We start from the raw sequence: 18,839 nt of genomic DNA, 5'->3' as shown, positions 1-18,839 counted from the left end.
CTCTTTGCCTGCAGGCGCTGTCCCTAAGAAACTGGTGCCTTGGCGGTGGCGGTGTCTCTCTTACACTGGCTGGACTGTTGCCTTCAATTGGGACTTGGTTGTTGGGGAATCTACGTCCCCTTCACTGATGGATTCAGCAAATGACGGCGACTCCAAGCCTTGCCGGGGTCCGAGAGGCCCCTGCCCTGGTGCTGACTGTCCTTCGGAACACTGCTCCAGACCACCGGGCACACAGCCTACGGGGTCCTTCCAGAAACTTCCAAACGGTCCCCCTTCAGACAGTCACCGCCGTTGCTGACCTTGCTGACCTGCCCTGCACTTAGCTGGACTCTTCAGGCTTTGCACACTCCTTCTGTTCTGTCACCACTCTTGCTTTCCTCCTTTACTACTTTTCTTCCTTTACTTTCACTTAGCTCTTTACTTTAGCCCTGTCTGGGCTACTCCTCCACTCCTTCCACTTCCTCCTCCCTGACTCAACTCTCTTCAACTCTAGACTGCCTGGTACTTCCCGCCTCCAGAGCTGTGATCTCCTTGGTGGGCGGAGCCAACCGCCTGGCCCACCCCCCAGTGTGAATCATCAGCCTCAGGAGGAAGGCAACAAGGATTTTTGGTTAGCTTAGATGTTTCTACCTGGGATGTAGGGTGTGGTGGTGTGTGACCTGTGTCCCCTGGCTTGCCCAGGGCGACACACATCCCCACCAGGATGCAGGGCCTACCTCCAGGAATGGTACCAGGCTAGGGTTGGACCAATGGATGGCCACCTAGAGGTGGAGCCAGTCCAGTCCACTAGATGACCAGGTGGGAGGGGCAGACAGTGGACAGTCAGACAGGAGTCGGTAGGATAGTGATGGGCAGTCCGGCTCTTTATGGTGATCCGGTTCCCATGGCTACGCTCACCAAAAAGAGTCGGCTCATTCGGATCGTTCTTGGCTCCTTATTAAATATAGTTAGGAGAAGAATGCTCCAAAATACCATCATAACAGTAAGGTTGAGCCCAGATTCTTCTGGGACACAACCCAATTAGCACAAACTCATAAACTTATTAGAAAAAGAGAACAAGAGTTTTTAGAGTGCACAAGTAACAAAATTTTATTAATACACACAGGTGGGGGGAATCCAAACAGTCATTTAAAAACATGTAAAAACATTAATGGCGGTTATCCCCTACATTGGGACATAGTGCAAAAATGCATCGTCAGTACATGAAACAAATATACAGCACGTGTTAAATGGTGCGGAGGTGACACCTGGGTATTGTTTAGACAGGCCGCAAAAAAATGGCGCTTTGTCAGGTCATATTACAAAAAGGTTCCCTATTTAACACCAGACCTCGGGACGTGTCAGTACATGGCATAACATGATAACACACTTATTTATACATACAAGGGTACTACATTGGATATCAATTAATGTGTTGCCACGACACTCCCAGGACATTCTGCTGAGGAAACATACTGCATTAAATAAATGCGGCCATGAATAAGTGAAGATCCCAGTCATTAACCACACACATAAAAAACACTGCAAGGTCGCCCATTACCAGTATAACCAAGTGAGGGGGAGCGAACCGCCAGTAGCTGCAGCCTCAAAGGGACCTACGTACGTTTCGATATTGAATGTCTCAAATCTTCATCAGGGAAGAGGCGTACGGTGCCGTCATTCCCCTGTCACTGGCTTTTAAATATACCGTAGTGATTGCCGCGGACCCGGAAGTCTCGCTCGCGGCAATCGCACCTGGTGCCGGACGAAATCCCGCGAGATGACGGCCATCACGTCATCTTCGCGCATGCGCGGGAGCGGGGACGCGTCACCAAGACTCCCGCGCATGCGCGCGACGTGCAGATGGCCCCAGCTACGCGAGCACGAACGGCCACAGATGCGATCGCACCAAGACAACCGGATATCGTGGCAAGTGTAAACAAATCACCCTGCAATATACAGTAACAAAATAACATGCATGGTTTTACAAAAAGATGAGACCACATCAAACAAGGGAATCCAAAATTAGTTGTTCATATGATTGAGGAAACGTGATGAATTCCAAACGGCAGGCATGTGATCATTTTCTAAGTCCTATTGAAAAAGGACATGCATAAATCAATAGATGAGCCAGAACAATGGGGAGAGATGCACACAATAGAGGCAGATTAAAAACAGTTAAAAACATAAATAAAAAGGACAAAGGATACAGGTGAGAGAGCAAATGGCAAAATCAGAATGAACAATAGGTATGATCCCGAAATGGGACATGAAATATAAATATATATATATAATATGTATGATCCATTATGTACATAACGGTGACCACAAGAGTAGCAACAGCGGAAATTCAAGAAGTCAAACGCTTAACTAGGGGGCGGATTATGTAGGATCAAGGATACATCAGCACTACAGGAAAGGGGCATAGCTTACTGATTCGTTTAGGCCCTTAGGGGTCAGTGTGTCCAGGGTCACTATCCATTTGGTCTCACACTGCGCCAGGCGTTTCTTGAGATCACCACCTCTGATCCCCCCCACTACCACATCAATCCCCCTTATCTTCAATTTTGAGGGGTCGCAGGAGTGGTGTGATCTGAAGTGCCTGGGCAGTGTTTTAAGTGTTGTAGGGTCCACCTCCGTTTTGGCCGCAGCAATGTCTCTCACATGCTCCCTGACCCTAATGCGGAGCTCCCTAGAGGTGAGTCCCACATAGGTCAGGGGGCATGTACAAGTTGCAAAATACACCACATGTGTGGTTGCACACGTGATGTAATGTTTGATGTTATAAATTTTTTGTCCATCAGATGAACAAAACGTCTGACTACGAAGGACATTGCAACATGCCACACAGTGGCCGCAGGGAAAACAACCCTGTAAAGGACCATGAGAACCAAAGTGATTGACACGAGGTGGAACATAGTGGCTCTGGACCAACATGTCCCTCAAATTCCTAGCTCTCCTAGATGTCATAAGGGGATTCTGGGTGAGCACACTAGCCAAGATAGGGTCGGTCATTAAAACCGGCCAGTGTTTTTTTAAAATCCGGCGTATAGTCTCCCATTCCTGACTGTGTGTTCCAATGAACCGCACCGCGGTGTCACGTTCTGCCGGTTTCTTCGGGGCACCAGTGAGTAATTGCAATCGGGGGGTTGTTTTGGCCCGATTATAACCCGCCCTGATGCTCCTACCACTGTACCCCCTCTCGCGGAAACGATCCCTAAGATCAGCCGACTGGGCCTCAAAGCTATCATTGGAAGAGCAAATTCGCCTCATCCTCAGATATTGCCCGGTGGGAATGGCACGAATTGTAGATGGATTGTGATCAGATGTAGCATGTAGCAGAGCATTGACGGAAGTCGTCTTCCGAAAGATGTCCGTCTGGATCACTCCCCTCTGATCCACCTTAATCAAGATGTCAAGGAAGTCTATCCATTGTCTACTACTTTTATACGTGAGCTTAATATTGAGGTCATTGATGTTTAACTGTCTCATAAATGAATCAAGCTGCTCGGCTGTGCCCTGCCACACAAATAATACATCATCTATGTATCTAAGCCAACACTGCACATGGGCGCTAAGCCCGGGGCCCTCGTCCGCAAAAATCTGCCTCTCCCAGTAGCCCAGGAAGAGACCTGCGTACGAAGGCGCACAGGCCGCGCCCATAGCAGTGCCGCGCTGCTGTAAATAATAGATGTCTTTAAAGACGAAGAAGTTGTGTGACAGCACAAACTCCAGCAGCTCGATAATCAGCTCACTCAATTCTCCATTCCGACCTGACATCTCGAGAAAGAAGCGGACAGCCCGTATTCCATCCGTATGAGAGATGCAGGTGTATAAGCTCTCAACGTCGGCTGTGACAAGGATCATATCCTCTTCCAGAGAGATGCCGTCAATGCGCCTAAGGACGTCCGTGGTGTCCCGGACATAAGAGGGTAGCGTTTCAACCAAGGTTTTTAAATGATAGTCTATAAACCGACAGATGGGATCACATAAACCCTCTATGCCCGACACAATCGGACGACCAGGCGGATTGACGGCATCTTTATGGACTTTAGGCAGTATATAAAATGTAGGGACTCTGGGATATTTTTTACACAGTCCGTCAAACATTTTCTTGTTGATCAGGCCGGTATCCAGAGCCCTACGAAGTATGCCGGTAAGTTCAGTGGAAAAGACAGTCAAAGGATTGGAGGGTAATTTCCTATAAGTGCTTTTATCCCGAAGTTGTCTAAGAACTTCCTGTTCATACTTAGCGCAAGACATCACCACAATGTTACCCCCTTTGTCAGCAGGTTTTATCACAATATCATGGAAACCCTGCAACTCAATCAGGGCCTTCCTTTGGGAGTGAGTCAGATTGTCCTTTTTCCGACTAGTCCGAATATTTTTGAGATCCTCACTCACCATCTTAGTGAAGATCTCAATTGCAGGGCTAATAGCCAAAGGGGGAAACTTAGTTGACTTTGGTAGGAGAGATTCTGGGAACATACCTGTTGCTGGGATCTCCTGTTCCTGGAGTAAGTCCTCAAGATTACGTATGGCCTCACGTTCCACCACACTGTCGGACCCGTCATTCCGCTTATAAAAAAGTTTTTTGAGAATTAGTTTTCGTGAGAACAGGTTTAGGTCCCTCAAAGTTGAGAACAAGTGGAAAGTATTAGAAGGAGAAAAAGACAGACCACGTGAGAGGACCTCCACCTGAGCCCCAGTGAGTACCCGTTGAGATAAATTAAGTACCTGGAGTTTATTCCCCTGACGTTTGTTCTTATTGTATGTCACTGGTGGTCGGGTTCGCTGTTTAACACGTGCCCCGACAGTATCTCCAGGGTCCATGGAGCTCACTGAGGCCCCGGAAGAGGAACCACCTGCTGAGGTCACAGATACTAATGACGAGGATCTTGAACGGGGGTTCTTGTTAGTAGTATCCCCAGTACGTCCTCTAATAGTGTTATTTCTCCATCTATATGCCCTCCGTAGGGTATAATCCTGGATATCCCTATTCAATTTCTTCAATTTGAAGGTCCTAATTTCCTGCTCCCATTTCTCCAACTCCTTATCAATCTCGGCGTAAAAACGGGTAACGACAGTTGGTGTACACGCCTCTGTTAAGTTTTTCTCCAGTGTCTCTAATTCCGCTTCAATTGAGGCCAATGAAGCGGAATTATGATCCCACAACAGACCCAGGAAGCCCCGAGAACATGTTTGTGCAAGTTCTTCCCATTTTGTTTTAAAAGTTTCATCTTCCAAAGGGAAGGAAGGGAAAACCTGCACCCGGAGACCCCTGGGTACTAAATCTTTCTCCAAGTACTTTCCCAGAAAAGCTTTGTTCCACCAAAGTCTGGTGCGTTTTTTGAGTAGTTCTTTATATTTGGTCATGATCGCCTCATCAGACTGATTGCCATTGCTCACATCACCTGTGACCCCACCGGTCTTAAGGACGTCGTCCAACTGTGACTGCCAGGTGCTATCCCTGGCCCGAAAGGTCATGGCGGCTGGAGATAGATCTGTGGTGAACAGAACAAATATAGTTAGGAGAAGAATGCTCCAAAATACCATCATAACAGTAAGGTTGAGCCCAGATTCTTCTGGGACACAACCCAATTAGCACAAACTCATAAACTTATTAGAAAAAGAGAACAAGAGTTTTTAGAGTGCACAAGTAACAAAATTTTATTAATACACACAGGTGGGGGGAATCCAAACAGTCATTTAAAAACATGTAAAAACATTAATGGCGGTTATCCCCTACATTGGGACATAGTGCAAAAATGCATCGTCAGTACATGAAACAAATATACAGCACGTGTTAAATGGTGCGGAGGTGACACCTGGGTATTGTTTAGACAGGCCGCAAAAAAATGGCGCTTTGTCAGGTCATATTACAAAAAGGTTCCCTATTTAACACCAGACCTCGGGACGTGTCAGTACATGGCATAACATGATAACACACTTATTTATACATACAAGGGTACTACATTGGATATCAATTAATGTGTTGCCACGACACTCCCAGGACATTCTGCTGAGGAAACATACTGCATTAAATAAATGCGGCCATGAATAAGTGAAGATCCCAGTCATTAACCACACACATAAAAAACACTGCAAGGTCGCCCATTACCAGTATAACCAAGTGAGGGGGAGCGAACCGCCAGTAGCTGCAGCCTCAAAGGGACCTACGTACGTACGTAGGTCCCTTTGAGGCTGCAGCTACTGGCGGTTCGCTCCCCCTCACTTGGTTATACTGGTAATGGGCGACCTTGCAGTGTTTTTTATGTGTGTGGTTAATGACTGGGATCTTCACTTATTCATGGCCGCATTTATTTAATGCAGTATGTTTCCTCAGCAGAATGTCCTGGGAGTGTCGTGGCAACACATTAATTGATATCCAATGTAGTACCCTTGTATGTATAAATAAGTGTGTTATCATGTTATGCCATGTACTGACACGTCCCGAGGTCTGGTGTTAAATAGGGAACCTTTTTGTAATATGACCTGACAAAGCGCCATTTTTTTGCGGCCTGTCTAAACAATACCCAGGTGTCACCTCCGCACCATTTAACACGTGCTGTATATTTGTTTCATGTACTGACGATGCATTTTTGCACTATGTCCCAATGTAGGGGATAACCGCCATTAATGTTTTTACATGTTTTTAAATGACTGTTTGGATTCCCCCCACCTGTGTGTATTAATAAAATTTTGTTACTTGTGCACTCTAAAAACTCTTGTTCTCTTTTTCTAATAAGTTTATGAGTTTGTGCTAATTGGGTTGTGTCCCAGAAGAATCTGGGCTCAACCTTACTGTTATGATGGTATTTTGGAGCATTCTTCTCCTAACTATATTTGTTCTGTTCACCACAGATCTATCTCCAGCCGCCATGACCTTTCGGGCCAGGGATAGCACCTGGCAGTCACAGTTGGACGACGTCCTTAAGACCGGTGGGGTCACAGGTGATGTGAGCAATGGCAATCAGTCTGATGAGGCGATCATGACCAAATATAAAGAACTACTCAAAAAACGCACCAGACTTTGGTGGAACAAAGCTTTTCTGGGAAAGTACTTGGAGAAAGATTTAGTACCCAGGGGTCTCCGGGTGCAGGTTTTCCCTTCCTTCCCTTTGGAAGATGAAACTTTTAAAACAAAATGGGAAGAACTTGCACAAACATGTTCTCGGGGCTTCCTGGGTCTGTTGTGGGATCATAATTCCGCTTCATTGGCCTCAATTGAAGCGGAATTAGAGACACTGGAGAAAAACTTAACAGAGGCGTGTACACCAACTGTCGTTACCCGTTTTTACGCCGAGATTGATAAGGAGTTGGAGAAATGGGAGCAGGAAATTAGGACCTTCAAATTGAAGAAATTGAATAGGGATATCCAGGATTATACCCTACGGAGGGCATATAGATGGAGAAATAACACTATTAGAGGACGTACTGGGGATACTACTAACAAGAACCCCCGTTCAAGATCCTCGTCATTAGTATCTGTGACCTCAGCAGGTGGTTCCTCTTCCGGGGCCTCAGTGAGCTCCATGGACCCTGGAGATACTGTCGGGGCACGTGTTAAACAGCGAACCCGACCACCAGTGACATACAATAAGAACAAACGTCAGGGGAATAAACTCCAGGTACTTAATTTATCTCAACGGGTACTCACTGGGGCTCAGGTGGAGGTCCTCTCACGTGGTCTGTCTTTTTCTCCTTCTAATACTTTCCACTTGTTCTCAACTTTGAGGGACCTAAACCTGTTCTCACGAAAACTAATTCTCAAAAAACTTTTTTATAAGCGGAATGACGGGTCCGACAGTGTGGTGGAACGTGAGGCCATACGTAATCTTGAGGACTTACTCCAGGAACAGGAGATCCCAGCAACAGGTATGTTCCCAGAATCTCTCCTACCAAAGTCAACTAAGTTTCCCCCTTTGGCTATTAGCCCTGCAATTGAGATCTTCACTAAGATGGTGAGTGAGGATCTCAAAAATATTCGGACTAGTCGGAAAAAGGACAATCTGACTCACTCCCAAAGGAAGGCCCTGATTGAGTTGCAGGGTTTCCATGATATTGTGATAAAACCTGCTGACAAAGGGGGTAACATTGTGGTGATGTCTTGCGCTAAGTATGAACAGGAAGTTCTTAGACAACTTCGGGATAAAAGCACTTATAGGAAATTACCCTCCAATCCTTTGACTGTCTTTTCCACTGAACTTACCGGCATACTTCGTAGGGCTCTGGATACCGGCCTGATCAACAAGAAAATGTTTGACGGACTGTGTAAAAAATATCCCAGAGTCCCTACATTTTATATACTGCCTAAAGTCCATAAAGATGCCGTCAATCCGCCTGGTCGTCCGATTGTGTCGGGCATAGAGGGTTTATGTGATCCCATCTGTCGGTTTATAGACTATCATTTAAAAACCTTGGTTGAAACGCTACCCTCTTATGTCCGGGACACCACGGACGTCCTTAGGCGCATTGACGGCATCTCTCTGGAAGAGGATATGATCCTTGTCACAGCCGACGTTGAGAGCTTATACACCTGCATCTCTCATACGGATGGAATACGGGCTGTCCGCTTCTTTCTCGAGATGTCAGGTCGGAATGGAGAATTGAGTGAGCTGATTATCGAGCTGCTGGAGTTTGTGCTGTCACACAACTTCTTCGTCTTTAAAGACATCTATTATTTACAGCAGCGCGGCACTGCTATGGGCGCGGCCTGTGCGCCTTCGTACGCAGGTCTCTTCCTGGGCTACTGGGAGAGGCAGATTTTTGCGGACGAGGGCCCCGGGCTTAGCGCCCATGTGCAGTGTTGGCTTAGATACATAGATGATGTATTATTTGTGTGGCAGGGCACAGCCGAGCAGCTTGATTCATTCATGAGACAGTTAAACATCAATTACCTCAATATTAAGCTCACGTATAAAAGTAGTAGACAATGGATAGACTTCCTTGACATCTTGATTAAGGTGGATCAGAGGGGAGTGATCCAGACGGACATCTTTCGGAAGACGACTTCCGTCAATGCTCTGCTACATGCTACATCTGATCACAATCCATCTACAATTCGTGCCATTCCCACCGGGCAATATCTGAGGATGAGGCGAATTTGCTCTTCCAATGATAGCTTTGAGGCCCAGTCGGCTGATCTTAGGGATCGTTTCCGCGAGAGGGGGTACAGTGGTAGGAGCATCAGGGCGGGTTATAATCGGGCCAAAACAACCCCCCGATTGCAATTACTCACTGGTGCCCCGAAGAAACCGGCAGAACGTGACACCGCGGTGCGGTTCATTGGAACACACAGTCAGGAATGGGAGACTATACGCCGGATTTTAAAAAAACACTGGCCGGTTTTAATGACCGACCCTATCTTGGCTAGTGTGCTCACCCAGAATCCCCTTATGACATCTAGGAGAGCTAGGAATTTGAGGGACATGTTGGTCCAGAGCCACTATGTTCCACCTCGTGTCAATCACTTTGGTTCTCATGGTCCTTTACAGGGTTGTTTTCCCTGCGGCCACTGTGTGGCATGTTGCAATGTCCTTCGTAGTCAGACGTTTTGTTCATCTGATGGACAAAAAATTTATAACATCAAACATTACATCACGTGTGCAACCACACATGTGGTGTATTTTGCAACTTGTACATGCCCCCTGACCTATGTGGGACTCACCTCTAGGGAGCTCCGCATTAGGGTCAGGGAGCATGTGAGAGACATTGCTGCGGCCAAAACGGAGGTGGACCCTACAACACTTAAAACACTGCCCAGGCACTTCAGATCACACCACTCCTGCGACCCCTCAAAATTGAAGATAAGGGGGATTGATGTGGTAGTGGGGGGGATCAGAGGTGGTGATCTCAAGAAACGCCTGGCGCAGTGTGAGACCAAATGGATAGTGACCCTGGACACACTGACCCCTAAGGGCCTAAACGAATCAGTAAGCTATGCCCCTTTCCTGTAGTGCTGATGTATCCTTGATCCTACATAATCCGCCCCCTAGTTAAGCGTTTGACTTCTTGAATTTCCGCTGTTGCTACTCTTGTGGTCACCGTTATGTACATAATGGATCATACATATTATATATATATATTTATATTTCATGTCCCATTTCGGGATCATACCTATTGTTCATTCTGATTTTGCCATTTGCTCTCTCACCTGTATCCTTTGTCCTTTTTATTTATGTTTTTAACTGTTTTTAATCTGCCTCTATTGTGTGCATCTCTCCCCATTGTTCTGGCTCATCTATTGATTTATGCATGTCCTTTTTCAATAGGACTTAGAAAATGATCACATGCCTGCCGTTTGGAATTCATCACGTTTCCTCAATCATATGAACAACTAATTTTGGATTCCCTTGTATGATGTGGTCTCATCTTTTTGTAAAACCATGCATGTTATTTTGTTACTGTATATTGCAGGGTGATTTGTTTACACTTGCCACGATATCCGGTTGTCTTGGTGCGATCGCATCTGTGGCCGTTCGTGCTCGCGTAGCTGGGGCCATCTGCACGTCGCGCGCATGCGCGGGAGTCTTGGTGACGCGTCCCCGCTCCCGCGCATGCGCGAAGATGACGTGATGGCCGTCATCTCGCGGGATTTCGTCCGGCACCAGGTGCGATTGCCGCGAGCGAGACTTCCGGGTCCGCGGCAATCACTACGGTATATTTAAAAGCCAGTGACAGGGGAATGACGGCACCGTACGCCTCTTCCCTGATGAAGATTTGAGACATTCAATATCGAAACGTACGTAGGTCCCTTTGAGGCTGCAGCTACTGGCGGTTCGCTCCCCCTCACTTGGTTATACTGGTAATGGGCGACCTTGCAGTGTTTTTTATGTGTGTGGTTAATGACTGGGATCTTCACTTATTCATGGCCGCATTTATTTAATGCAGTATGTTTCCTCAGCAGAATGTCCTGGGAGTGTCGTGGCAACACATTAATTGATATCCAATGTAGTACCCTTGTATGTATAAATAAGTGTGTTATCATGTTATGCCATGTACTGACACGTCCCGAGGTCTGGTGTTAAATAGGGAACCTTTTTGTAATATGACCTGACAAAGCGCCATTTTTTTGCGGCCTGTCTAAACAATACCCAGGTGTCACCTCCGCACCATTTAACACGTGCTGTATATTTGTTTCATGTACTGACGATGCATTTTTGCACTATGTCCCAATGTAGGGGATAACCGCCATTAATGTTTTTACATGTTTTTAAATGACTGTTTGGATTCCCCCCACCTGTGTGTATTAATAAAATTTTGTTACTTGTGCACTCTAAAAACTCTTGTTCTCTTTTTCCTTATTAAATATGTGTTCACCCCAGGTGAACACATATTTAAGATTATAGTGACACCGCTGAAACCACGCCCACCCGCGGCTAAACCCCGCCCACTTACAAGGCTCTAATTAGATCACAGAGTGGGCGGGGTTTAGACGTGGGTGGGTGGGGTTTCAGCGGCGATTTTAGTGCCTCACTTTGGTGATCCGGCTCCTGTCAGTCTCAGCGGGGAGCCGGATTTTTGTGTCGGATCGTTCGCGACTGACACATTACTACGGTAGGAGTCGGTGACAGCGAGAGGAAGCAAGCAGATGCACTGACAAGAGTGAAACAGTGACTTGAGGGCCCAGGCGGTTGGTTGCCGGAGTAGTACGTTGGAGTACTCCCGGAACCACAGCACTGACTGGGTACACAATCAGGTCAGGCAAACGCTCCAAGCAGACCTGATAAAATCTGCACAGTGAGGGGACCATCAAGGACCTCACTGACCTTGAAGTTCGGGACACAGTAGCAACGGGAGAATCGGGGAACAGGACCAGAGACTCCGACCTCACATGGTTCACGCCGCCGTCATACGGACTGCCGTTAAGAGACTACCAGGAGGGGACCCCCAGATGCTCCAAGCCACGGGGACCCACCAACCAAAGAGAGGTGCAGGGGAAAGAAGCCACCAGGTCACTACACCGGCACTGGGACTATGGGGACCTGTGGTCAACACCAGTCTTCCTCGGGTGACCAGTTTAAATCTTGCCATGAGTAAAGGAATCAGTTACACTCCAACCCCTTGTGTGGCCTGTTTTCTTTCAACACCCATCTACATCACCTATCCTCTGGGGCCTGGCCCTGCTTGTGGAGGGCCTATCATTCAGGCTGCCACTAACACCAGCCCCAGTAGTGAAAACTGTGCAGCGGTGGTTTCATCCACATAGCCGCAAACCGCAAGCGGTGTCACGTGATAAAGTTTTATTTAATCTCCCTATAAATATACCCCTTTTTCAAAAAGTACCCCGGGCACGGAACCGGGCAATGGCCACTAAGTGACATTACCCAGTTATACACCGCCCAGAACCGAGTACCCCATAACCCTGGGCGACATAATTATTCTGTGCTAAATATCAAATATATACCTTTACAGAGTCCTGATAAGTAAATGGTTAGTATCTTAACAGATCAGGCTGGACATGGTCTTCCTTTGGCCTCCTTCACACTTCAGTGGTTACGGTACATGTGGCTTCCATTTTCACACTTACCAGAGACATATAAACATGCACAGCCATTAAAATTACTTGCTCTGCTTACATGTCCGTGAGAACCACAAGGAGACATGTCCGGTTTTTACCTGCAGCATGGGTGACGAGCCAATGGAGGTCTATGGTTTCATGAAAAATATGGATGACATCATTGTTACATCCATGTGCCACATGCACCTGAATTAAATGCATTTAAGAAATTAAGGATTTTTGTGTTAAAGATGTGTAAAAAGGATAGATCGATCGATAGATAGATAGATAGATAGATAGATAGATAGATAGATAGATAGATAGCCAGCAAAGGTAAAGCAGACAGCTGTGAGCTGATATTATCAGGCTAGGAAGGTCCATGGTTATTGAGCCCTTCCCAACTTATACAAACCCACAGTTACTCCAGAAATGGAGCATCACAAGATGCTCCAATTCTTGTGCTTTGCCTTGGCTCTTTCCATTTGCCCTGGTGGTTTGGCAATTGGAATAATGTTTTTTGGGGTCGATGTCAGCTGTGCAATGTCAAAAACACAGCTGGCTGGCATCAAGCCCTGGTGTTAGTAATAAAAAGGTGTCTATCAGACACCCCCATTACTAATCCAGTTATAAAAAAAATATACAGACACAAAATACTTTATTGAATTAAACACATCCTAAAACATTCCATTGTTAAATACTTTATTTAAAAATAATCCGTGGCAGGTGCACCGTAGTCCAGGACCTTCCCAGCCTGATAATATCAGCTCACAGTTGTCTGCTTTACCTTTGCTGGCTATCAAAAATGGAGGGGACCCCACATTGGTTTTTCCATTTACTTATTTATTTTTTTTTGGTTGTTAGAAAGCTATACAATCTCTATCTATCTATCATCTTTGCATATCTATAAAACATAAAAATCATTAATTTCTTGAATGCTTTTCTTTCAGGTATGTGTTATATGGATGGTGCACGGATCACACACATACATGCACGCACGCGCACACACACACACACATGAATGGCCACAAGAATAGTCAAAACACACCATGCTACACATGCATTTGTGTGTGGTGTGCAGGGGGGAACAGTCATGGTCGCAGTCGATGCCCGATTCCGTGACCCTTGTGGTCGTTCCGATAAAATGGGGTGAAAAATTGGAAAAATAAAAGAAAAGAAAATAAAAGTTTTGACTACACCACTTGCGGTGTGCAGCCAGGTTATTGAAGCTGCCGCTGCAGGGTCCTGCTGGGGCTGGTGGAGTTATGCAGCTTAGGTGTTTTGGACCCTCCGCAAGCAGAGCTAGGCCCCAGCAGTGGATGATGAGGGGGCTATAGTAGGGAACAGTCAGTGTATCTGTACGGAGGTGAGAAGGAAACAGTCCACACCGGTATTGCACTTTCAACTTGCCTTTTTACTTTGGCTTGGTACCTGGACCCGCTGGTGCCGGTTTCAGGTGTTCCTGCTGCCCTTGTTCTCTGTGCCAGATGTTACCTGAGGTAGCTGTCCTCCATGCACACTTGTTGGTATTTGGCTCCCGTGGCTTAGAGCTTCTGGGGATCCCCTCCGGTTCAGTCTTGGTCCTATTGCAGGCAGCCTAGACTATTTAATGGATGGACTTCTGTCCCTTGTCCCAGGTTCCCTCTTTGCTGCTGATGCCTCAGACTCTTTGGTTGGTGAGGGACCCTGGAGATCCCCTCAACTGACAGATTTAACAGTTGACCATAAAGTATCCCGCTGTCCTAGGGTCTGCACCCCGCCTTGTGCTGGGTTCTGTGAGCCTTGGTTCCGTACTTCCACAGGTGCCCCGCGGTTCCTGGAGTATTATACTTCCACAGGTAACCCACGGTTCCTGGAGTCCCAGTTCCTTACTCCACCGTCCTTTTCTCCTTTACAGTGTCCCGTTCTTACTTTAGGTCTTTACACCTTTTCTTCTTTACTTCACTCCTCTCACTCTCTCACTCCTCACTTTCCTCACTCCACTTCCAACTCTCCTCACTCCTTCACTTCTCCTCTTCACTTCCTCCCGCCAACTTCCCAACTGACCACTGGCTCCTCCCGTTGCTGGGTCTCTCCCTACAGATTGGGTGGCAATTAGCCAATAAGTGCCCATTGATTTTACCTGTTGCTAGGCAGTCTCCCAGTTTGGAATTGGGGTTATGTATGTGGCCTGAGGGTGCTGGTGTGTTGACTGGCATGGATATTCCTGGGTTTGGGTTTCCACAGGTCACATTTATTTGTGGCACCTGAGACCTCAGGGGTGCTACATCCTCATCCTGGTATATGACCCTATCCTGGTATTATATGGCCCCCATCCTCGTATTACATGGCCCCCATCTTGGTATTACATGGCCTCCCATCCTTTATTACATGGCCCCCATCCTAGTATTACATGCCCCCCCATCCTGGTATTACATGGCCCCCATCCTGGTATTACATGGCCTCCAATGCTGGTATTACATGGCCTTCCATCCTGGTATTACATGGCCTACTTCCTGGTATTGCATGGCCCCAATCTTGGAATTACATGTCCCCCCTATCCTGGTATTGGATAGCCCACAATCCTGGTATTACATGGTCCCCATCCTAGTATTACAGTATTACATGGCTCCCATCCTAGTATTACATGGCCCCGACCCTGGTATTACATTCCCCCCATCCTGGTATTATAGGACCCCATCCTACTATACAGGGCCCTATTCTGCTATTACAGGTCCCCATACTGGTTTTATATGGCCCAATTCTGGTATTATATGGCCCCATCACACGTCACACAGGAAAAAAAATACCGATTATACTCAACTTTCCTCCGTTCTCCCGGTGTCCTCCTCTGATGCTAGCAACTGACTTCAGCGTGTAAGTGGAGCGGCACATGACATTACTGCTATACGTGCCCACTTTCACCTGCATCAGCTGCCGGCATATTCGCTGTTCCCCATGCCCAGTATTATGAGCATGGAGAGCAGTGAATAATCATTCTCTTTAATACCAGCACATGATCGTCTAACAGCTGCAGGAAGTCATCAGCTGGGTGATCACGTGTGCTGCTATTAAACACAGCTCCCCACAGCCTTAATCCTGCCCACCTCTCAGCACCAACTACAGTGCATTGAGTTGAGCATGGAGAGCAGTGAATATGCATTTTCTTAAGCAGCCGACACCAGTGTAAGCCTCAGCATTGGTTGCTGCCTCCTGTGACCCCCCTCACCTCTGCAGTTTGCAGTGCAGGAACCCGACAGGGGCTGCAGTGCATTTCAGCTGGATGCACGTCCTCATATGCACTTCCAGCTGAAGTAGGTGCTGGAGTCATTGGGCCCTCTGTACCCCGAGTCCAGTTGCGGTTGCAACCCCTGCAACAACGATTGTTCTGCCTCTGTCAGTTACTTCATCAGAAGTTTATAGTTCAAGTATACATGATGTTAGAAAGTGTTGGTTGGTCCTGTATTCTAACAGTACCCATCCTTTCACCATCTTACAACTGTATATGTTTTTGCTTATTTTAGGATGCCGTCTCCTTATCATGCCACATCTTGTGATGCTTTCAAGTTGGGGATTGCTGACAAGATCCAGAGAGAAAGACTAACGTGTTCCACTGCTTCACTTCATCGAAGTCGAAAAAAATACTAAAAAGCCAAATACAAACTTTTTGTCCCTATATTTTAAATAGAATGTAGGTCAAAGGGACACATAATTGGTATCATGTCTGTAATTACCTGAGCCATTTAATCCATAAAAGCAGACTTTTATTTTATTTTAGATTAACTCATCCAACAAAGACTGGAATAAAAAGTGATTAACATGTCATATACATCCGAAAATGATACCAATAAACACATAAGCTCACCCCACAAAAAAACACGCCCTAAGGCCTGCGACACACATCCGTGCTGCCGGCACGTGTTTGTCATTTTTTACACGTACCGGCGGCACGGAGACACGTTAACCAATGCTATGCTATTGTAGCAGGCACACACACGTAAAACCACACGGAACGTGTGTCCGTGTGCGTTTGTACGTGTGTGCGTTTTCCAAAGTGCTGACATGTCAGTGATTTCTCCCGCAGCACGGGTGTCACACGGCCCGCACCCGTACCACACGGGTGTAGTGTGGATGCGGTCCCGTGTGACACGCGCCGGAGAAAACACACATGTCAGTGAAAAAAAAAAAAACATTAACTCACCTTCTCCAGCCCTCCTGTCTCTGCCGCTGCTGCCTCTTGCTGCCGACCGACGCTCATTATTCTCATTGAATATTCACTTCACTGCCTGGCAGCAGCAGCAGCGGGGAGACGGGAGGGCTGGAGACCGAGGATCAGCACCACAGACAGCAGCGCGGACATCAGGAAGGACCAGGTGAGTATAATAATTACCGATTCTACGTGTGCTATCACGGATAGCACACGTAGAACACACATAGATTTGTAGTTGGAAGCTGCTCACCTGGTTTTGTTGTGCGCCCTCGCACAACCCCGGTGATGAGCGTGTAATTCCTCTAGAATTAAGGGGCTGTAGTAACTGATGTTATCCGATCCTTTTTGGCTGGATGGAGCCGGAGGTTTACCGCTGATAGCTCCTGGTTCACCGACTCCTTTGATCCTGAAGCTTCAGGTCGGCTCTCCGTCCTCCCGCTGGATTGATCAGGGTGAACTGATAGATTCTGTGATCCTCAGCAGCTCTTTGCCGGAATCCCTTTCGGGAGTGGACAATGTAGATAATAGTGATGAAAATCCGGTCTTTGAGCGCTAATAATGGATTTGAATCTGGAGGTTCTTTTGAAGATAAGGCTTTATTATTAAATAAATAAATAAAGCTCTTGTTATCACTTCACAACGCGTTTCAGCAAGACACCTGAGGAAAGCAAGGGGATCTTGCTGAAACGCGTTGTGAAGTGATAACAAGAGCTTTATTTATTTATTTAATAATAAAGCCTTATCTTCAAAAGAACCTCCAGATTCAAATCCATTATTAGCGCTCAAAGACCGGATTTTCATCACTATTATCTATATTGTGCAAAAGTAATTACATTTCTAAATAATTATAAATTTGGTATTGTCTCAATTGTGCTGCCATGCACAATAAATTTTCTTTATTTCAAGTAGAATTGTCATTTGTAAGCTGTGGTGAATGTCTTAAAGTAAAATACTAAAAAAAATAAAATAAAAAATGAAGAATTAATGTTATCAATTGTATCAACCTATAAAAAAAAATAGATTTTTAAAGTCTACTCAATAAATTATACACACATGTGCGAAATTGTTGGTACATTTCTGATAAAGTAAGAAAAGGCCACAATAAAAGTCACTAAAATAGCTTGAAACTGACAAAAGTAAGTTTCAATTTTTATTTACTGATCAACTAATGAAAATCAGACATTGCTTTTGAATTGTGCTTTCATAGAAAAAAAAGTAATGAAATTTGCCTAGACAAAAACTATGGTACCCTTAGGGGTACTTTGCACACTACGACATCGCAGGTGCGATGTCGGTGGGGTCAAATCAAAAGTGACGTACATTCGGAGTAGCTGTCGACATCGCAGTATGTGAATCATTTTACATACGATTAACGAGCGCAAAAGCTTCGTTATCGTATGATCGGTGTAGGGTCCGACATTTCCATAATTTCGCAGCAGCGACGGTACGATGTTGTTCGTCGTTCCAGCAGGCAGCACACATCGCTGTGTATGAAGCCGCAGGAGCGAGGAACATCACCTTACCTGCATCCCGGCTGCAATGCGGAAGTTAGAAGGTGGGCGGGATGTTTACGTCCCGTTCATCTCCACCCCTTGGCTCCTATTGGCCGCCTGCCATGTGACAATCGCTGTGACGCCGCACGACCCGCCCCCTTAGGAAGGAGGCGGTTCGCCGGCCAGAGCGACGTTGCAGGGCAGGTAAGTGCATGTGAAGCTGCCATAGCAATAATGTTTGCTACGGCAGCAATCACAAGATATCGCTGCTGCAACGGGGGCAGGGACTATCGCGCTCGGCATCGCAGCATCGGCTTGCGATGTCGTAGTGTGCAAAGTACCCCTTAGAAAAAATTGAAAATTTCACCACAGGAACATGTTAAACTGCAGTATGTCCTCTAATAAGCAAGCTTGTAATCAGCCATTCTGCCTATTTAAAGGGTGAAAAGTAGTCACTGTGCTGTTTGGTATCATGGTGTGTACCACACTGAACAATGACCAAAGAAAGCTAAAGTGAGTTGTCACAGTAGATTAGAAAGAAAATTATAGATAGACTGGTTTAAGGTAAAAGCTATAAGACAAGCTCAAAACAGCTTGTGATTCCTGTTACTATAATTCCACATATTATTCAGAAATGTATGGTCTATGGGACTCTAGCCATCCTCCCTGCACATCGCCG

The 18,839-nt window shown here is 46.3% G+C and overlaps 1 protein-coding gene across 1 annotated transcript in view; it reads left to right on the top strand.

The window, feature by feature from the left end:
- LOC142245947 (uncharacterized) overlaps nt 1-17,174 on the top strand; it is a 414,818-nt gene extending 397,644 nt beyond the window's left edge. Inside the window, exon 13 of the mRNA XM_075318950.1 lies at nt 15,982-17,174. Within this exon, the coding sequence (XP_075175065.1) occupies nt 15,982-16,105 (124 nt within the window). The 3' untranslated portion in view covers nt 16,106-17,174. The remainder of the gene's footprint in view (nt 1-15,981) is intronic.
- Nucleotides 17,175-18,839: the final 1,665 nt, after the last annotated feature.

Source organism: Anomaloglossus baeobatrachus, chromosome 7 (genome assembly GCF_048569485.1).
Source record: "Anomaloglossus baeobatrachus isolate aAnoBae1 chromosome 7, aAnoBae1.hap1, whole genome shotgun sequence".
Classification (NCBI taxonomy): Eukaryota; Metazoa; Chordata; class Amphibia; order Anura; family Aromobatidae; genus Anomaloglossus; species Anomaloglossus baeobatrachus.
Note: the sequence above shows the minus strand (reverse complement) of the source record. Positions and strands in the feature narration are given on the sequence as shown.